This window comes from Tasmannia lanceolata, unplaced genomic scaffold (assembly GCF_043159265.1).
Source record: "Tasmannia lanceolata isolate RefF3 unplaced genomic scaffold, GAP_Taslan_0.1 ptg000008l, whole genome shotgun sequence".
In the NCBI taxonomy this organism is placed as follows: domain Eukaryota; kingdom Viridiplantae; phylum Streptophyta; class Magnoliopsida; order Canellales; family Winteraceae; genus Tasmannia; species Tasmannia lanceolata.
In genome coordinates, this window is record NW_027518685.1 from 68,639,225 (window position 1) to 68,661,472 (window position 22,248).

At 36.7% G+C, this 22,248-nt stretch overlaps 2 protein-coding genes across 5 annotated transcripts; both read left to right on the plus strand.

The window, feature by feature from the left end:
- Positions 1-288: 288 nt before the first annotated feature.
- LOC143885527 (uncharacterized) lies at positions 289-9,759 on the plus strand. Of its 3 annotated transcripts, none has more exons than XM_077389742.1 (5): positions 289-564; positions 5,063-5,420; positions 5,860-6,316; positions 6,697-6,751; positions 9,450-9,759. In XM_077389742.1, the coding sequence occupies exons 2-3, from the start codon at positions 5,295-5,297 to the stop codon at positions 6,124-6,126; spliced, it is 393 nt and encodes a 130-aa protein (XP_077245857.1). In that variant the 5' UTR covers positions 289-564; positions 5,063-5,294; the 3' UTR covers positions 6,127-6,316; positions 6,697-6,751; positions 9,450-9,759. The 3 variants fall into 3 exon arrangements, with proteins under 3 accessions (XP_077245857.1, XP_077245858.1, XP_077245859.1); XM_077389743.1 differs by lacking the exon at positions 9,450-9,759 and adding an exon at positions 8,726-9,402; XM_077389744.1 differs by lacking the exon at positions 6,697-6,751.
- Positions 9,760-15,850: 6,091 nt separating this feature from the next.
- Positions 15,851-21,987, plus strand: LOC143885529 (putative LRR receptor-like serine/threonine-protein kinase At1g14390). Of its 2 annotated transcripts, none has more exons than XM_077389746.1 (7): positions 15,851-17,949; positions 18,236-18,369; positions 20,061-20,304; positions 20,393-20,601; positions 20,755-20,804; positions 21,064-21,110; positions 21,501-21,638. In XM_077389746.1, the coding sequence occupies exons 1-6, from the start codon at positions 16,725-16,727 to the stop codon at positions 21,107-21,109; spliced, it is 1,908 nt and encodes a 635-aa protein (XP_077245861.1). In that variant the 5' UTR covers positions 15,851-16,724; the 3' UTR covers position 21,110; positions 21,501-21,638. The 2 variants fall into 2 exon arrangements, with proteins under 2 accessions (XP_077245861.1, XP_077245860.1); XM_077389745.1 differs by having other exon boundaries at positions 15,852-17,949; positions 20,999-21,110; positions 21,501-21,987.
- Positions 21,988-22,248: the final 261 nt, after the last annotated feature.

A 22,248-nucleotide genomic window follows, 5' to 3' on the forward strand; every position in this document is an offset into this window, starting at 1 on the left:
TATAATCTATCTATAATATATACTAAGCCTGTAGGATTACAAAATGTCATTCACCTTTTCTAGGAAAAAGGTTTCTTTGGAAAAGTTTTTTGGGTTTCCCTCCTATAAGAATTCGTTTGCCGCCCTTACATATAGTTGCCAATCAATTTAAATTTCCCCAAACCAATTCGATTTTGCCTCGGATTTGATTTTACCACCGGTCCACCCCTTAAAATCAACAATTTTTCCTAAACGGTAGCTTAACATTAGAGGTTTTTTGGGATAATTTACCCAAAATATCAGCTCATACTATTTCAGTTTCTTATTTTTTGATTCTCGGCAAATCATCATAAATCAAAATTTTGGGTAAAAGAAATAAGAGTAAGGGGAGTCCGGCTTTTACAAAATAGAAGTCTTGGGTAGATGAAATAAGAGGTTAAGAGGAGTCCTGCTTTTACAGAAGAAATACAAGAAACCCCCTTTCTTCTATAGCGGCGGCCGGCAACAACATTCTCATGCCTATCATCAGCCAACCTGCTGTTGGATTAATGGAAAGGAACAACAAATACATCCATCTGCTCACCGGTAAGTTTATTCAGCTTCTTTCTCATTTCTTATCTTTGCATCCTCCTCCTTTCTTTGTTAGCTATATTTCTTCATTGCAAGAACCAAAGCAAAGGGATAACAGAGATTCAGACGTCAGCTATGTTCCTTTACATCCAGATTTTGCCTTTTTTTTTTCTTTCATTTTGCCCTTTATCTTTGATGTTTTACCCTTTACCATCCAGATATAGCATTTGATTTCCTTTATTTCTTTTGCTCCAGTGGTCTCCTGTTGGCAAGATCAGATTTTCTTTTCATCTTTTCCTTCTTTACTTTTTTTTTTGAATGTTAGTTGAATATTAATTCACAAACTTTCCACTTAATCTTTTAATTTATGCATCTCCTGTGTTAAGAGTTTATGATCTAATATGCAGTTAATAATTATATTGCTTTGTACTATCTTATTACAGTCACGGCTTTTGGATTTTCTAGGATTGCCATGATTTCAACCATGTGTTCATGTTTTCTGGGATTGTTTAATAGTTAATACTATCATTTGAGTTTGTATGATCCACACACATGTACATCTGGATGAAGGAGCCTAACTTAAAAAACCCAGTGTAGCCAAGGTTTCGTCTACTGCCATCAAAATTGAGCTTCCATCAGTGCTAACATTGTGAAAATTCATGTCAACATCGTAAAACCATTTTCTCAACTCTTTTAATCTTCTCCATTTAACCCTTGGTCACTATTGGTTCCTTGGTGTTTTCATAAATATCAAAAGAACAAAACTGTAAAATATATATCTTTGCTCGACAGCTGCACCCCAATGGATGCTCACATATACAGCATCCTTCATGAATTCATAATAACCTATGCATTAGGGTGGGGCCCACCATAATCTAGACTAACCTATGCATTAGGGTGGGGCCACAATTTTTACACCCATGCATAGTTTTTCTTGAGATCCAAACATGGCCTAAGGGAGGTAAAGATTTTTCAGCTATATGGGCTGAAATCTTGCAAATTTTAATCTTTATTTTTCTCTAAAATAAATTATTTGAGATGGAAAAAATGACCCAATTAATTGAAAATTTTATTCCCTTCTAAATCGAGGAAAGGAAACATTTCCCCTAGAAAAAGTTTCGGTCGGAAATATTTTTCTTGAGATCCAAACATGGCCTAAGGGAGGTAAAGATTTTTATAGTGGGCGCCTCAATTTCATATTTGTTGCTCCGTCTTTGGATTTAAGTTAAGGACTGAATATGTAGTGGCTTCAAAGCACACCAATTCTAGAGTTTCTACTGCTGTGATTAAAAGTTGCTTTTGCTGACCACTCTACATTTGATTGGTATCAGAGCATACCAAATCAAAGAGTATAACTGTAGAAGTTTAGAAGCTTCAATGATTTCTGCTGCCGATGTTTAGAATCCACTTGGTTTTCACTTCCGCTCCACTTCATATTTGGTATCAAAGCCAGGTTGTTGTATAAATTTCATTTTATGTGGTCCTGTGTGCTCAAGGCAACAATTCAGAGCAAGGTTCGTGTACGAGCTGCCATTGAGAGTGTTCTCATTGGATGTTGTATGTTGTTGCCCCAATCTGTTTACTGTGTCCACTAGTTTTTTCTTACTATTTTTTGTCATTTATTTTTGAGTTTATTTATTTGGATACCACACTTTCAAATCAGGCACACAAGAGGGGTATCCTATAGGTGTCTATTTAGTTTAATTTTATTCTATTTAAATTACGACCTACATATTATTCATGTGTTTGCTTCTTTGCCACTTGTTATATAGAAAAGAGATGAAAAAGAGGGGTAATTGTAACCGAGTTTTTATATGGTGGCCGATCGTGAAAATCACAAGGGCAGAGTGTCAAATCTCTGCCCCTTGATTTTTTATCTAAGTGGAAAGTCAAAAAATGGGCTTTGACCAGGATAAAAAATCAAGGGGCAGAGTTTTGACACTCTACCCTTGTGATTTTCACGGTCGGCCACAATATAAATTCTCATTGTAGCCTATTGTTCTTTTATTTTTTATTTCAATAAAAGATTACCTTTTACCATAACTAGTAAAAGGCTATAGTCCTTATTTTTTCCAAAAAGTTTCTTTTACTTATATTTCTAAAATCTTTGTTCTTTCTAATAAATCTTCTAACTACATACATCCAAATATAGAAGAGAAAGTTTCTCAAAAACTGTGTTCTGTTGGAGAAATTACTTCAAAATGGAACCATTATGACATTTCATGTATGTTTGGTGTTGTACGATTAAAAAGACAAAAATTCCTTATTCTCATTCTTCTTTGTTTTCCTATTGTTTAATCTCCACCGCCATGGCTGACCATTGCTGCAACTTGAAGGAGGAAGAAGAAGCAGAGGAAGAAGAAAACAGAAAGAATCGATGTCGGGAAAAATAGAAGATGCTAGAAAAATAGAAAAGAAGAGAGAGAAGGAAAAAAAGGAGAATCGACACTCGAAAGAATGGATTGGAAAAAATGAAAAAGGGGAAGAAGAGAATGTTGGGGTCGTATTGGTGGAATTGGGGTCTACTCGGTGAGATTTAGGAATGACTCAGTATTTTTTAAAGTCAGCTTGGTGAAATTTAGAGTTGACTCTGTGAGATTTTTCGGCCGACTCAGTGACGCCACATTTCACGAAGTCGGCCGCAATTCTCACTGACACGGCCCCAATTTCTGCTTCCTCTCTCTCTTTTTTAAAATTTTTTTTTCTGGAGTCTTCTACTTTTTCCATTGTCGATTCTTTTGTTTCCTTCTTCATGCTCTTTTCTTCATCTAATTTGTCCACTTTTTCATCGTCTTCTTTCTCTTCTTTCTCCTCTTCTCCAACTTTTTTCGAGTTGCAGCGATGGTCGTCGGTGGTGGTGGAGATTAAAAAACAGGAACAATTAAAAATGAACGAGGCATTATAGTCTTTCTCACAGTACGCGAAATTGAATAAAACACCATTGACGTGTCATTTCAGAAAAGATAACACAATTTTCGACGAACTTTCCTATTATAGAAAAGGTTCTTTTTTTGAAATACAACCCTATTTCAATTAAAAATAATCATTTTTATTTTAAGCACTCCCCAAATATCTTTTTTTTTCTTCCATTTTCTTTTATAGCAGTACAAAAAATGGACTCCTATCCTACTTCTAAAAAAATAACAGTAGGCTCTCCTCTCAAGAGGATCTTTCATTTCTCTCTTCCCCTCAAAATCCTAGAAGGGGGTGGGGTGGGGATATTTCCCTCGACTGGTGCAATTCTCTCTCTCTCTTCCCCGCCTCCTATTGCTCAAAAGGTTACAGGAGAACTCTCTTAAAAAAGTCATTTCTTTCTCTGCACACACTTTACTATAATGTAGACTTTCTACAATTGTTTTTTTTCACCATGCAAGCCATTAATACACAAATACAAACTAGAATTTATACTTTTTTCCAAAGCATTTTATTTAATCTCGATCTTATATATTGGGGCGATGCGAGCGTCAAATCTTCGGCATTCATATTGATTTTCACACAGGGCTTCTACGGAATACCAACTTCTCAATCCATCCATGACAGATCCACCATCAGTGATTGGACCCACGAATCGCAAGCATCGTGAAAGATTTAATCCTCTTCTTTTATTATTCTATTGTTTATTTATTAGATCCATACATAAACAGATTGCGCATAAGCTATTCTTAAATTTTATTTATTTAAATAATTTTTTTCTTTTGGTTATTGTTTTATGCATTTTATAGTAACCGATCATATGCATACTTTATCATTTATAAATTTCCAGATCAAATTTGTTTGATATAGATTTCTTTGAAGTTATTATTTTATTTAATTATAATCTTTGCTTGCAATACATCATTTTGTTGATAAAACTACATATTTAAAGCTTTCTAAACAAATTTTAGGTTAAAAATTTTACATATTCACTTCGACATGTTGAACTAGTCATGACCCATTAGAAATCTAACTTCACAGTTATATTTAAATTCGAAATTTTGATGTCCTCTCTTCCTACTACATTCAAAATTTCAAACCTTTTATTTATTTTTAATCTTGTTTTCTTTGGTGTATGAGATCAAGGGATAAATAAATACATGAAAAAAAGATCTTCTAAAGAGCATGTACAATTGAACTCTGTGTAAAGAAAAGATGGTAGAGAGATGGTGTGTCTAGTAGCAAAATATGAGAGAAATGACTTGTTTCTAAGAGAATTATATGATGAAAGGTCTTATGAATACGTACTCAGCATCCCATCCTTCATATTTGATCCTACAGCAGCTCACTTTTTGACGGGCTGCTGTTGGACCAAATCTCAAGGATGGTACCTTTATCGTACCGCCTTTATGTGTTCATACGGCCCTTTCAGCATATAATTTCCTTCTAAAATGGGAGGGAGAAAGATATTTTGGTACAGGCAGATTTTAGCTATAATATAAAATTTTATTTCTTTCTATATATATATGTATTTCAAATTTAGATGTTTACGACATCCTCTGTAGAAGAAGATGAAGAGATTAATTTCATACTTGCGCAGGGGTCGGGCTGTCTCAAATGTAAGCAAAAGTGTGAGTGTTCTTGATCTTTCTGACAAGGAAAAAACTGCTAAACCACCCAGACGCCTCTCAATTCCTGCCAAGTCTTCTGTCAGCCCACTACCGAGACCGGTTAGCAGCATTACTCCAATATCAGAAATTAGAACAAAGAAATCAACTAGCAGCCAGGGAAATTGTGATACACCTGCCTCTGATGCGTCAAAGTCGACAAACATGCGGAAATTCAGTGTTCTCTTATCTGTCTCTTGTTGGATATCACAGATTAAGATATCTGAATCTGCCGCTAAGCATTCAATTTCACTTGGGTTTTTCAAGCTTGCCTTAGAGTCTGGATGTGAGGTATCTAGGCCCGTATATTCTTCAATTTCACATTACACACACTGCTTGTATTCTATGCCACAAATATCTCCAATATTTTCAAATTATCACGTTTTTATGGCGACATTTTGATAAAACGACAATTCCGAAATAATCCCTAGATTTTAAAAATATAGCAATAATATCATAAAATATTGCAATAATATCATGATGTTATCCTGACATTTTTACAATTTTTTTATATTATATATTTTTCTTAAATTTTATATATTTATGTATTTTTAAATAACTTTATTTTTTTTCCTGATATAAACCTGGAAAAAATAAAAGAAATTTAATATATTCTGAGATTTTCCGTTGCCTAGAAATTCCCAAGAACGATATTTGTGACATTGCCTGTCTTGATTTTTCTTTCCCACATAATTCTAATTTGCTAATGCGTTGTGGCTTGAATTCACAGCCTTTTCAGCGATTGCGTGATGAGCTGAAATCATATGTACTTCGACATAACCTTCTGGAACTTGGAGAACCCACAAAGGAATTGCTGAGAAGCTACAATATTTCAGAAGATTTAGAGCAGGTACAGGTCTCTGAGACATGCTCTCTGGTCCCTGAGTCATCTGATGAAGATGGTCATTCGACTTCTACTGCAAGAGCTGGCAATTTGAAACCCAAATCATTGAATTCCGAAAATATTAGAGCATCTGTAGTTGGAGAAGCAATTTAGAAAGAGGGTGGTAAAAAAAGAACTGCAGTCAAGAACAGGGCATCAGTTAGCAAAAGCTCTTCAAATTTGGCATCTGTTAATGATAATAGGAATAATTTGCAAAAGAAATCTCAGCGGCCAAGTAGGCAGGATACCAACAGAGAGAAGGGGAAGGTCAAGAATTCAGAGACTAAGTTTGCTAGTGAGAAAGGTAAAAAAAACATCTCGATTTTTTTTTTCTGTTCTTTTTTTCTTTTTTTTTTTTTTTTTGAAAAATGATCAGGTGTATGGTGTTCTTTCTTGCCTCAAGACCTTTTTTCTCATGGGAAAACTGCACGGCATTCATTTTTTGTTGTTGTGGCAGTTGACCTCATGGTTACTATTCAATGCTTTGTGGATAAACACATGGTGAATGTATAACGTCAACCTTTGTCATGGCCTACAAATGGAAATTATTAATTTTAGGGCAAATTCTTAAAGAACCCACCATTTTGATAGGGTCACAAATGAGAGTAGATAAAAGGGGTTTAACTGTCAATAGCAGTGCTCTTCAGTTGGCCTTGCTCGTCTTATCTTTTTGTTATGTTACAGATTCAAGCAATCCTATGTCTAACGAGGAAACACAGCAAGATGACAAGGAAATTTGGTATGATATTTTCTTCAATAAAATGAATTTCAATTGACTGTTTTCTTAGAAGGATGGGGCTGCCGTTATGTTTTTTTGTCACATTATAATACATGTGGCACACTTAGACATTTGTTCCACTCATTTAGCGTGCCACCATTACCTCTAGTCTCACCATTATTGGGTGATCCTCACCTGGATAAAAGGATATGACTGTAGGATAAAAGACATGATTTTAACATAAAATGAGGACATAATGTTAATAATCAAGCTGAACACTTGATCACCTCGGGACTGGAGGCAATGTTCTAGACTAGCTGGGCACACCAGACTGATGAGGATGAACACCATTGGGTGTGCAATTTTTTACAGTTGGAAACCTGTATTACCAAAAGGTAATATGGGCACATCTATTTGTATCACTATTCATTTCTACATTGGCGCCTTATCTGAATTTGAAAGGTCTTTTCTTAACTTCTTCCTGCCACATCTGAATTGAAAAGGTCTTTTCTTAACTTCTTCCTACCATATCTGAAGAATTGAAAAGGTCTTTTCCTAACTTCTTCCCGTTACGGAATTTACATTGGCATCATATCTGAATTGTTCATTTGAAAACTCTATTGCGATGTGTTATATTCAAATGCTAGAAAATGAGAAATTAACTACGGGTTCATACTCAACGAGGACAAAAATCTTCTGACTAGACAATTAAGATTGTTCATCTAATGAGGGTTTCAGGCTACTGCATATTCATGGTTCGCTTAGCTAGATTATATCTTATGTGTCTAGTAGATGGTTACATTGATTGGGTTGTGGTACATATATTGCTTCAAGGGATTTGCTAGCGACTATCCCGGATGGCATTTCATGGCTGGCTGTTGCATGTGAGAGCAGCCTCACAGGCTCACTTTTCATCAGATTTTGTTTTATGAACTTTATTCATCTGAGGTGGCTGCTCTCAAATGCAACAGCTTGCCACAAAATGCCTTTCTGTGATGGTCCCTAGCAAACCCCTTGTTTCAATATATGGTGTTACCTCTTACCTGTTACCTTGATAGAAAAGGTGTGTCTCTAGTGGTTTTTCTGAGCATGACTTTGTTCAACTTGTTTCTTACAAACCTCTAGTCTTCATTATTTCAGCACTCTCATATCAATATATGGTGTTCCCTGTTACCTTTATAGAGCAGGTTTCATCAGAGATGTTTTTGTTGTTTTGAAGGTTTTGGTTCAACCTTTTAAGCAGCAATGATGGTTTGTGGCATTGAGCCTGTTCAATTAGAAGGTCCATAAATCTTACAACTTTTTATTGTTTAGTCCTCTCGTACCAACAATTTATTTTTTTCGATTCTAATCTGATGAAAGGTATCTGCCATTACAACCATAGTTTAAAACGTCTCAGCATCATCATCGACTCTGTCGTGTCAACTCCCTTTTATGCTGGATGAGTTCCTGTCCGAATCCACATTTTCACCCTTCAAAGTAAATAAGATATCCTTTGACTCCATAATTATGACTATTTCATCTAGGTACTCGATCGTGGCATTCAAAGTGACTAGGATTTGATTTGGCTTCTTTTGAAACAGAGATTAAAACATTATTTTAATGATTTTGTTGTTTTTGCCTGTAATCCGAAACAAGTAATTCAAGTATTCAACTACACTTGATTTGTTTTCTTTATTGTGATGATCCAGAGATCTAAAGTGACCTTAGAATATGATTTTAGTCGTTTAGTTGAAGGATTTTACTCACTGAATGTTGATTGTCGGTTGTGTATTGTTATTGCTATTGTCTCTAATTTGACACAAGTAATTCAACTGTACAAGATCTGTACTGTTGATTGTACTGACTCGAAGCTCAACATTTCCCTGGTAGTCGATTTTAATTATTTAATTGAATTCCTTTACCAATCGAAAGCTGATTGTTGGTTGACTTATTAGCAGTAATCCATTTGTGGTTCTTGAAATACCTCTAATCCGATGCATGTTTTTAACTCAGCTATTGAGGGGCTGTAATCCAGTTCTTTTGAAGGTTTCCTTTTTCCTTCAATACCGACCCTTTCTAATTTCTGACATCCCCTCAATCCAAACATAAAAGTATGTTTTTGGAGGTCTAGCCCAACTGCGATGTTACTCACAAGAGGAAGGGATTAGAAACACCCGTAACTGAATTAAAAAAAGAAATGGCAACATTGGATAGTCCCTTGATCATTTATCAGTTTCATACCCCTTATACCCCTTGAGAGGAGCACGATTATCAAAATAAGAAATTGTGGATTACATCTCCTATTGTTAATATTATAAGTTGTTATAAGCTTCTCGTTTTGTTTTCTATCTGTTTGAAGGTCAGTAAGAACATTTGATGTATATGCTATTCTCGTTTTATTTTCTATCTGTTTGAAGTACACAAACCAGAAGGTTAGTATGATCATTTGATGTGAGGCACTTTTGAAGTACACAAATCAAAATGCTATTCTCGATAGCTGCCTTCAACAGGTAAAATTGTTGAGATTATGAATAAGTTTCTCACACTTGTACACTTGCCTGTTAATATGTTTCAAGCCAAAAATGCCCACCAATTTGTCATCTAAATGCTCTGTTCCTGTTTTGCAATTTTTTTTTATAGTATTAGTATTTGCAGGTAAACATATGCATTTGCATTGAGTTAGATTATTTTTAATTAGTGTTATTCTCATTCGAATTTTTATCTTTTTTTTATGCAGGGAGCTTCACAGCTTGAAGAGATCATCAGCTTGACACTAGAATAGTAGACAGTCAAAACTAAACATATATTAAAATTCTATAAATGTATTCATGTGCTTTTGTGTGCTTGTTTGAAGGTTTTAAGCAGAAGACAAAGAACAAGTGTTTGTGTTTGAGTGGCGAACAGTGATAATTGCTGTGTGTCATTGTTTAATTCTTGTGGTGATTGCCAACACTATATTGATATCATTTAATTTTTTGTTTTGTATACATTTGAAACATAAATTATGGGTTTTTGTTATAAAGGTTGCATGGTTGCTATAGTGCAGATATCAACTGTACCAGCTATTCACAAAAATATAAAATAAATAGTGAAGCACCATTATCAAAATTTACAGTGCAGATATCAACTCCCTCTAGTTATGGCTTTCAGTTTTGAATCAATGCATTGAGAATCACAGTCCAAATTGCATGAGGGAGAATGGAAGAGAATGCTGGATATTTGGAGACAAAACTAAAAAACAGGTGAATGAAACAAATAAGACAAGCTAAATCAATCAAACAAAGAGAATTGAAATACGACAGGTCGGCAGGCATATAAAATTAATAAAAATGAAACCAAAAGTAGTTAATGTCTACCCAGCCTAGCTGTTTGACAGGCAATGCATGGGTCTTCCCACTTTCTTCACTCAATGAACAACCTCTTTTTATTGTCTCTTTCCTCTCCCATTAGATCTTAAGACCAGAATCAACCCAGATCTTGAGAAACAAAATTTTTTTGTATCATAGTGAGGATTCTCAACTAATCCACTATCTGAAAAAATATGTACAAAAAGTCCATAAAGACGGAGGGGGTCACTATACATCCATATCCACTTTTGGCGTCAACTTTTAAGGCTGCTCAAGTGTCTAGTCTCTCTTTTTATCAACTTACTATAAAAATCTCTATTTATTATCTATAAATAATGAGAAATTTTGTAGCTGGCCATCGATAGGCTCCTTGCTATTTAAAACCTTATAGATGCTTGTCCTAATAGTAACTAAATGTCATATCTATGTTATATATCTGTATACTATATGGTAACTAAATATCATATCTATGTTACATATCTGGATACTATATATGATGCAGAACTTAGGTGGCCCCATGCTATTGTTGTGAATGGTAGAAAAGTTTATTAAAGAGGAAATAATGGGATAATCCGTGTCTCAGGGGTCAATACAAGACAGAAAAGAAGTATACAAATACAGACACAAGTACTACTAGTCGGCCGTTAAGGAGGGAGAAAATCAAACAACTCTAAGCCTTCCTTAGACACTCTTGCTCTAACTAGCTTATTATTGGCTTCGCCATTTGCCAATCTTACATGCTGGAAAGAAATATAGGTCCCAATATAAATGGCTAATGGCCACACAATTCAGTACTTAGTTGAATTTTGAGATAAGATCGAGTTGCTAAAATTCTTTGCATGCATGGTGGCTCCAACTAGTTTGCTCTTTTTTTCTACCACCTCCAAATATAGTAGCATTGTAGTTCATCTTCAATTTATTTTCAACATCTTTTTGTTTTACAAAATCCCCTTTGAACATTGTGGTATGTTTGCTCTCATATGAGGAATCGATTCGACCCCGCGTCCTTTTTCAATTAACAAAATATCTACAATAAGGTCTTCTTAGTTGCTGTAATCAGAAGGCTGACCCGGATGGATTTGGGGCTGGTGGGGCAACTTATTTAGGATGACAGGCTGTTAAGCCCGGTGATTTGGACTACTATTTTATGTAATTTATCAATATCTTTCCGGATCGATACTTTGTTGATCGGAAGCCACTAGTAGCACCTTAGCAAGTCCGGTAGGTGCGTTAAGGCGAATGGAATGATTGAACTTGGGACCCCCTACTAATCAAAGGCTTCTGTCCTGACTTCCGAACTTGCTTTCCGACTTGAGAGCGGAATGGGGACTTCCCACCCCCTACTAATCAAAGGCTCCGGACAGCAGACTCCGGACTTGGCACGACTAGCTTTCCGACTTCCGACTAGCGACTAGGGACTTACGACTCCTGACTTCGGACTTCGAACTTGGGACTTGCCTGCCCCTTACTAATCAAAGGCTTCTGCGACTAGGGACGACTTGCCTTCCGACTTCCGACTTGCGACTAGCCGGATAGCGGACTTCGGATAGCGGACTGGGGACTAGGGACTCCTTCGGACTAAATAACTCTTACGAAAAGGATCGCTGGTTCAGCACCTCTATTTCTACCCGAAAGAGATCCTATTTTTCAAGTTGGCCTTCCACCAGCTGCTGATGCGGTTATATAGCCAGCATTTCAGGCAGTATTTGAATAAGCCGGCCCAGCCGAGGATCCGATCAAGTACTGGTCCATAAAGCCGAAACCTTATCGCCTGGTTGCTCTAAGCTCTAAGCTCTAAGGTTGTGTATGGGTATGGGTATGGTATGCCTGAATGAGGAGAAGGTATTGGATCCGACGGTTAGGCGGGTGAAGCAAGAATAAATCTGATATTGTTCCCCCATGTTCTTATGAATCTTAATAAGAGGCACACAACCTTCTCCCTCTCCTTAACCATTCATTCTATAGGGCGAGTCCCTAAAGGGACTAGCAGTCGAGCTAAAGTCCCTAGAAGCGAGCAAGAGATACAGGAAGAATCGCTAAAAGCAGAGGAGCATGATCCCACCTTCCCTTCAGACTTCCCTTGCTTTCGCCTAGCTGTCTAGGGAGTGAATATTCGATTGATTTCATTCTGGTTTCGACCCTTGATCCTGTCGAGCCACCCCTCCCGACAATTCCTCATTTATCGATTTTATGCCAGCTGGTATGTCCGGTAAGAACGTCTCCAAAACCAAATCTTCATCGTCCCCTGCATCGTCTAGGACACTCCAAAACCTGAAAATGATCACGGGGAGGAGTGAAGTGAGAAGAGGCAAAGGATTTGGTCGAAACCGATCGAGGCGAGTCTCGACTTAAGAAAGTACCATCAAACAAGCGATGCTATACACGACATATACATAATGATAACGGTAACAAGACTTTCATGATCTTTTTCCTGATGAGAGGAAGACGCTATAGTCTCATCTCAATCCCACATGAAAAAAGCAAAATGGACAAGCATAGGTTCCTCATCATGGCATACGAGATCTGAATGAGTGATGGGGCACTTTGCATGCAATGCCAATGCATTAATCGATATGAATATCATGAAACATCTATAAAGTTATCAAGTTCTATGCCTATGTCACGAGGGTCTCACGAACAAGTTTTTAACACTACCTAGACACCTGGGCTGCAAATCTCATCACCCATCCCCCCCCCATCGAATGAAAGGCGGGTAATGGAAAAATCATTAGATTGGAATAGTTGCTGAAACATCTCCAGCGTCTCCACTGCCCACAGAACAATCGACTAGAAGACAGAGCAGAGCTGCGGAGGGACTTCAAGTATTCATGTTCAAGAGCAAGAGTCAGTAAGGTTTAGGCGAGTAAGGAGAGGAATAGATTCCCTTGTTTGGTACTAGAAGCAAGCTCGAACTACCAGAGAAATTGGGTGGGCCTAAAAAAAAAAAAAAGGGGGAATGTCAACGCATCTGGGAATAAACGATTGATCTCTATCAATAGACCTGCTAAAGACCCGAACCATAGAGTAGTTAGCACAGGTGCCACGGAGAGATATGTTTTTATATCTCGCATTGAAAATCCTCCTTCTTTATTGTAATACATATATGATCAGATGTATCTGTAGTTAAAGATCGCTTGTATTTGTACACGAAATCCCTAATCCCGAACGAAAATAGATATGTACAATAATCCGGTGGATGAGATCTACCTGTCCCTAAAACAGAAAAAGATGACCCCTTCTTACTGAGCATTACCGATAAATATTCATTTTTTTATACGTTAGGTTTCATGTTTAGACAGCGGAAGCGGCTGTGGTTGAGTAACCTGCTCCACTGAAGCTCATAGGCCTTGATGCCTTTACTAGCTGGCCCGACTAGGTTAACCTCATTAAGAAGACTGGTCCACCCACCACTAAGGGTAAATCCTGGAGCTCGGTTCGGTGGCACGTGATGGAAGACCTTTGCTTTGGGGAAGATTCATCACAGACCGGAGAAGCTAGGAGTACGAGTACGTTAACTCACACTCACCCCGATCCGTACACACGTACACCATAGACAGATGCTCTGCCCTAGTGATCAGAAGATCTGGCAGGGTCCATTCTCCTAGTTCCGTCATCCATCTAGACTTAGCTCTCAGTCCGCACGGTCGTTCACAGGTGGTGGGAGGGGACTCTTTCAATCTCTGTTTGCTTTGCGGTCTGTTGATCGCCGAATGCCATCGTCTTCGGATGTGCAATGACTAACCGCTACTGAAAGACGGAAAGGAAAGATTGAGAAGCGGTCCAATGCATTGCCATTATGTTTACCATTGGACACTGGAATGCGCGTCGATCATGAAAGGAGCATTTGTCTCCGCCGTGCGTTGCCCTTTTTGCTTTTTGAGAGAGAGGGGAGGCTTGCACTGAGCCCTTTCCCTGACTAACCAGTTCTCCCCCCTTCCCTATTGATCATACAACAAATGCACGTGGTTAGGAATCGTTAATGGCAAGCAATTGATTTGCTTTACCTGAACTTCTCTGCCCCTTTCTTCAACATAGGGGACAACGAGCGGTTTCAAAATGTTTTCACTGGTAGTTCACAGCGGCGACTCGAACTACGTATCCAACCCAGCTGAAAAACGGAATGGAATAGTCTAAGATTCGGGTGCTGATGGAGATGCTTATTATCATTATGCACCTGTTCTTTCGGTAAAGTTTGGATTGAATTGGTTTCAAGTATCTGAGAATCAGACTTCAGACTTGGGGCCTGACCCTACTCTTCCAAGCCCATAGGCAAGGGCTATTCTAGCCAGTTCCTGCTAATCAGTAAAGTGAAAAGAGGAGTGGACGTATCAAAGCAGATGGATGTAAATACTATACCCATTCGTTTGCTTTGACCGTAAACTTTACATTTTTCAAGGAATAAAATATTTGGGCAAGCCACTCAGCATGGCTTTTGATCAAAGCAAAAATGGCTCTTTACAAACGACAATGTCAAAGTCTCCGTGTTCAAAAACTTGGAGTGTAGCAATTTAATGGAAAAAGTTTAGAAAGGGAAAAAATATAAAAACTTTCCTACCTTTTTTTTTTTGATAATTTGAATCCACCCTATTCAATTTTTATTTAGAGGGACCTCATGATATATCCCTATAAATTAACCATAATCATATTATTCCCTTCTAAATCGAGGAAAGGAAACATTTTCCATAGAAAAAGTTTCCGTCGGAAATATTTATCTTGAGATCCAAACATGGCCTAAGGGAGGTAAAGATTTGTCAGCTATATGGGCTGAAATCTTGCAAATTTTAATCTTTATTTTTCTCTAAAAAAAATTGTTTGAGGTGGAAAAAATGGCCCAATTAATTCAAAAATATTGACTCTAAAATAAATTTACAAGTTTGAATTTTTATTGGCTGTTATAATGATTAAATCACACTTAATCTTAATTTTGTTATCGTTAAATATTGGACCATAAGATACCACACATTGCCGACAACGGTACGTAAAATGACACAAAAATGTCCATGATGTAAATTACAACATCTATGTGCCTGTGAAATCCCTTATTTTTCAAAAACTACTGTGGACCCACTTCATATGATGATCGAAACCGTTCATCTGTTGAGCCACAACTTAAATATGTGGTAACCGGTAAATCATCTCTGTAGGATGATCCCAACTTCCCAATCTATAGAGGTTTTTCTAAAATGTGAAGTCTCTCTATAGAGGTTTTTCTAAAATGTTAAGATCATCTTATTTAAGTTGTGGCCCAATATATGAACGGTTGGGATCATCCTATGAAGTTAGTCCTACAGTATTTTTTTTGAAAAATAATGGACTTCTTGCCCGCAGAATATAAACCACCCCCCCCCCCCCTACTTTGCACCATGTTTTGATACGGTGGGTCCTACCAATTTCCCTCAAACACAGGAATAGGATGGGGCACACCAAGAATACCAGTGCTCACTATCTCAACCCAAATCCATACATAGAGTCAGGCCCACCATCTTACACCATGTATTTGTTGTGTGGGTCCGACCACCCAAATTCATATTCATGTATAAGGTGGGGCCTACCATTTTACACCTTGCTATGATAAGGTGGGCCCCACCATTTTAATGGAATGATAAATACAGTGGTTGGACCTGTTGGGTTGATTTGGATCTTAATGGAAGGAAGGAATCTAAAGATGTAGACTTGCTGAAATCCATGCCCTCTTGTCTGCCCACAAGCACTACGCACGTGCCGCCGACACGTCCACTTTCTTACAGGACTTTTAGCCTATCATATTTGCCCCTCTTTTTTCTACACAAAGCTCGGCTCTTCCTTTCTCTGCTCTGCACTACTCTACTCTTCTGTTCCATTCACTGCCATTCTAGAGCAATTCTCTTCTCAATTTATTTTCTTGACACCCACTTCAAATTATTTTCCACCCATCTTTTGAAGCTCTTATTTTGAACATTAATTGCTGAAATGTTTGGACTTTTTTTTTCTCTTTCCTCTTTCTATTTCTCCAACAAATGATACATCTGGGTTTCCTCATCTTCAAATCCTTCCATTTCAACTCTCTTTTTTTTCTGGGTTTTTTTTGTTATAACTTATAAGTACTTAAAATTCACAACCCATTTGTAAGAATTTTCATCTTCTAGTCAATGATTTCTCCATCTGGGAAACAACAGTGAAACTCACACTCACTCCGCACCAAAAACCATTTTGCATTGTTCTTCACTTTCAGATCAAAATTTTAGGTAAAATGGGGAAAAAAAATTCATTGTCTTTCTTAGTCTGTGGATTTTACACTCCATTTTGCACCAAATTTCAGCTTTGTTTGTTTTCTTGGGTTTCAGTCCCTTCACAATTAATTTCCATAAATGGAAAGGACTGAGATTTAGACTCAATTCTGTGACTAGTTTCAAGTCTTTTAGTTTCTAGTAATAGAAAAATTGGAGTCCTTGTTTACTTGCTTCTTTCTTATATTGCTGAATTTTCATTTATGTGATGTAGGACATTTTTTGTTGTTTCTTTAGATTTCTTATTTTCCTTTTGGTTTAATTCTTAGTTCTATTTGCAGTAGGATTATTTACAGATAGTAAAAGTTATGTATAAATTAGGAGACTAAATCGCCGCATTAGAATGTAAATATTTTTATCTGTGTTCTTTCTACATTTACCAATCTTTTCTTCCCAACCATGGAAAACACACATAGTTTTACCTTCCTTACTATTCTCATTTTCTTTGTTCTTCCATTCTCTTTTGCTCAATTGCTTCCCTCTGAAACCATGGCCTTGTTCCGATTTCAACGCATTTTGGAGTACCCATCTGTTCTCAATGGCTGGAACAGGTGGACTAATTTCTGTTACATTCCTCCTTCTCAGTCTCTTAAAATCATCTGCTCGGGAAACCATGTAATTGAATTAACTGTCATTGGAAACAAAGGATCCCCTTATCCCAGTAAAGTCTTTTCCATCTCTTCTCAAACTCTATCTTCGAATTTTTCGATCGACTCCCTTTTCACCACTCTTTCTAAGTTGTCAAGCTTGAAGGTACTGTCACTTGTGTCGTTGGGTTTGTGGGGGCCTTTACCTGCAAAAATCAATCGATTTTCGTCTCTTCAAGTACTGAATATAAGTTCAAATTTTATTTATGGGAAAATCCCATTGCAAATTTATTCATTGACCAGCATTCAGAGTCTTATTTTTCATGATAATTTGTTCAACGGAAGTGTTCCTGATCTTAGTAGCTTAACAGTTCTTGAAGAATTGGACTTGGGTTGCAATATCCTCGGACCGGAGTTTCCCTCATTGGGGAATAAGCTTGTCAGTCTAGTATTGAGAAACAATTCTTTCCACTCAAGTATTAATTCTGAACTTCAGTCCTTTGATCAGCTCCAAAGATTAGATATCTCTTTCAATCAACTTGTGGGGCCAATCCCATCTCTTTTGTTCTCTTTACCTTCAATTCAGTACTTGGATTTGGCTGGTAATGAATTGAGTGGAGCTCTTCCAATGAATACATCTTGCAGAAATGGACTCAATTTTATGGATCTCTCTCATAATCTTTTGACTGGAGGTTTGCCTCCCTGCGTCTGTTCTAATTCTTCAGACCGAATTGTGTTGTATTCATGGAATTGTTTGTCTTCTGGGGATTCAAAGTATCAACATTCAAACTCATTTTGCCATGTAGAAGCTTTGGCTGCAGTTATGCCAAGTAAACAGAAGGAAACATCAAAAACCAAGTTAGGCCTCTTACTTGGAATTGTTGGGGGGATTGTGGGATCTTTGGTAGCATGTATGATGTTAATATGGGTGATAGTTAGGAGCTTGGGGAAAAAGAATGAAGGGAACTCTAGATCTCAGAAATCTGTCATAGAAAAAACGTCAGTTCGGATATCCCCAAGACTGGGTACTGAATCTAGTAAGCTGTTCTTTCTCTTCCACCATTATTCATTGCTATCTGTCTATAGAATGACCATGAATGATTTTTCTTTCACTTTACCATCGTTGAAAATTTCAGTAGAAATGTACCCAAGTTTTCCAGACTTGCGTCTATGGTTTAAGGGCCTAATCTTTCTGAATTTCTTTTGTAACGTTTCTGCTTGGTAGTGTATATAGACTTTTGTAAATGGATTCTTGCATGGAGCTCTCAATGTTTCTTTGATAGGAATGATTAAAATTTGTGAAGCCAATTTTATCTATGACAGGGCATATGTCTCAGGCAATGAGGCTAGGAGCACTTGGGCTCCCACCATATCATGCTTTTACTCTAGAGGAACTCGAAGAAGCAACAAATAACTTCGAGCCGTCGAATTTAATGGGGGAAGGATCTCAGGGTCAGGTATGACAGTGAATCTATTTCAGATGGAAAATATCGGCTATTACTCATAATAACAATCTTATGTATTTGTTCTTAAAATGCTCGGGGACAAATGATCATGTAATTAAATGTTTCAGTATGATGTTGACTTTGTCATCCTAACCACTGCATTGATTAATGAAGGCAACAGAATAGGTAGATCATTTACGAAATATTAATAAACTCTAAAGAAAGGATAAGGGCATAGTGTTGTATTTTCCTTCTTCTATCTAGAGCTGAATAGACTACCCAAGTTGTGGCTCTAACCATGACACAAGAGTGAATGTTTCCAACGTATGTGCCTGTGAGCATTGAAACAAAACTGACTGTAGAAAATAGATGACAGATTTTAAAGATCTGGTAGACCTCAATGAGTCCTGTTTATTTGCTCTGTCTCCACCATAATTTGCCAATAACCGTTTAACTGTTGATTTTTGGACTGTGCCTGTTGTGTCACTTAACTCTTTTGAACACTAAATATTTTGTTCATGTGTTTGACACAAAAATCCCCTCAAGTTTCAGTCTATTTAGTGGTAAGTAGTGAATTTCATATAAAGTTATCCTCCTTATCAGTTCTCCATTCCCTTAGCAGCCTAACTCCCAAGTTATGAATGGATCAAGAGCAAAGAAGAAATGTTTTTGGGTGTCTACAGTGTAAATCTGTCTGAAAGATTCCAAATAGCTAAGCTGGTTTCCGAATATTTTATTTTCTCAAAATTTAAACAAGTAATCACATGCACTCATGGTAAAGATCTCAAAGTAATAAAGGTTCTTAGAATACATTATAGGCCTAATTCAGTCGGTAATAGTGTTCAACTCTATCGAAAAACATTTATTTTCACTTGTATGATTTGTTATTGTCAGATCATTTTGAGTTTTCACACTTTTATAATTTCATGTAGTGAAAAGTTGGATCCTTAAAAATGCATCAATGCTCTGTTTTATATTTCCACAATCAGTAGTTGATTGGATTTACTTTTTCTACGTTTGAAACTTCACTTGGTCAATCATTGACTTGCACAAGTCAACTTGATTTCAGATCTACCGAGTCAGTAAAACTCGTTGATCCACCCGATGCAATCAGCTTGCTGGCTAAATCATTGACTGCCTGATTCAACTCACTTTTGCTTTGGGTTGACTTCTTGACCAATGATGAGATTTTAAGCACTACCATATCTCTCTCTACATGGTGTCTTTCAATCACTAGTTATACCAAGTGAATTTTCTACGTACATAAGTCAAATTTGCGTAGTTATACTTATAGCTCCTGAACTAAAGTATCTCAAGAGGACAGTAAATTACAGTTTTCTTGTAATGTCTATGTCATTAGAGTTTCCAACATGGGCATCCTAATAAGGACAAAAGATTTGGACTGTTCTATTTAATGTCCCAGAAATGGGGATAATATTCCCATTTTCATATGTTGCAGTAACCTTTCCTGATTATGGTGTGTCTTACTGGGCCAATATAAAATATTTGAAAAACTGGAAGTTATTATTCTTTTCTGACTTTGGGTGATGATCCATCATCATATCTCCATGAATTTGATAGAATTTTGTAAATTAATATGGTTAAAACATCATCTCTACTAGACACAGACTGCTTCACTTTCATTCTTTCAATGTTGACATCTGAATAATTTCACATCATCTTGGCTTCTTTTGCAATATTAGCTGTACAAAGGCTGGCTCAGTGACGGATCAGTGGTCGTGGTGAGGTGTCTGAAACTAAAGCAAAGGCATGCTCTTAAAATCTTAAAACAGCAAATGGAAGTAATTTCAAAGCTCAGACATCGCCATTTGGTCAGCATTCTTGGACACTACTTTGTCACTTATGAGGAATCCCCTAATGCCACTGATACCATCTTTCTTGTCTTCGAATACGTTTCAAATGGGACACTGAGGAGTCATCTTACTGGTACGGGGAATAACCATTGTTATATTGCTTTTCAGCCATTAATATCTGAAATATCATAAGATTTCAATTCTTATAATTTATTTGGCAGAACGGCGAAAGCAAGAGATGCTGAAATGGCCACAAAGATTAGCTGCTGCTACGGGAATTGCGAGAGGAATCCAATTCCTGCATACAAGAATTGTGCCTGGTGTTTTAAGAAATAATTTTAATATAAAGAATATTTTGTTGGACGAAAATCTCACAGCCAAAATTAGTGATTATAAGCTTCCAAGACCATTTATCAATAAGATCACTACGGTGAGCTCCACCTAGAGTGAATAGTTCAGGTTTTATGTTTTGTTAATATGAAGTATCCACATTTACTTAATACACCCCTAATTTTATTGATCTTTTTTTTTGTTTGAACCAAAAGGTCTCAATTTCAGCTAATTTTCATCTTTAATAATGTAGGTCGGTTCTGAAAGCCCTTTCAGTGGAGCAGAACTTGACGATCTCGACAGGTAAACAACCACCTTTTTTGATATAATGCTTATAGCTGGAGTGTGTCTTATATAAAACCCAAATCAAAATTAAGTGTAGTTTGATCATCGTCAGCCTAAAAAGCGTTTATATTTCTTACATGTGGGAGTGTATATACACCAAGCATGTTACGGTGAATTGAGTTCGAATTGGTTTTTACTTTCTTTATCTGCAGTACTGGACATGGTGATAAAGAAGATGTTTATCAGCTGGGAGTTATTCTACTAGAAATTATTACAGGAAATCCCATCACATCTCAGACAGAATTGGATGTCTTGAAACTTAAGGTAAACAACCCATTCCTCCATTTTACTATTAATGCATTTAGAGAGAGAAATTGAAACGTTTTTTTTACTATTTCTAAGCTAATAATCAGCTATTTCTAAAACATATTTCTAGTTTTTCAAAAACATGGAAATCTCTTCAGAAAAGATTCAAGTGTTTGGATTATTCAAAAAACAAAAAAAAAACTCCTTTAATAACTGGAGAAAGAAGGTTTTGTTAGTATGTTAAGGAAATGAATTCCTTATATTAGGAAATTTTGAACCCATGATTGCGAGTTGTGACACGCCATTAGACATCAAGATTGAATCATGAATAGATTTTTAGTTCATAATAGTATGTTGAAATTTTAGTAATTTTTTTATAGTTTATGTATGTTTTTTTGTGGTTCACAGCTAGAGAGAGGCCTAGCAGAAGGCCCGAAAAAACTGAGGGGGGAAACTGATCCTTCCATTAGAGGTACTTTTGCCTATGAGTCCTTAAAAACTGCAGTTGAGATCACCATAAACTGTCTATCTGAAGATATTGGTGAGCGTCCATCAATAGAAGATGTTCTCTGGAACTTGCAATATTCAGCTCAAGTTCAAGATGGATGGACGAACAGCGAGAACCTCAGTACACATTCATAGAGATTAATGTATCCTTCATTTTGTATTCATTTTTATCACTTGGTGGTGTTTCAAAAATCCGGATCATGGTACTTGTTTGTATATTTCTACCCGTTCTAATCTCCTATGGTTCTTTCTATTTTTTATGACAGTGATTGATAATGAAGGGAGGATATGTTAAATGAGCAGGGGGAATAAGATGTCTTATAAAACGAGAAAATCCTGAAATAATCCCGAGAATTTAAGAAATATCACGATATTTTCATTTTTATAATTCATTGTGAAAATAGCATGATAATTTAATGATATTTTTTATTTTATACTTTTTCTTAAATTATACATTTTTATTTAGCCTACTGATGATATTTGTTAGAAAATTAATCAATCTTAAGCGGAAAAAGATCGTTACCTCTGCCATGATGATCAAATTGAAGGTGCAAATGATGCACATTATCTGACCGTTGAATACTCTCATTGACGAACTTAGTTTTGATGTAGCCTTCAGATCTATCCAAAGCCTTATGCTTAAATCAAT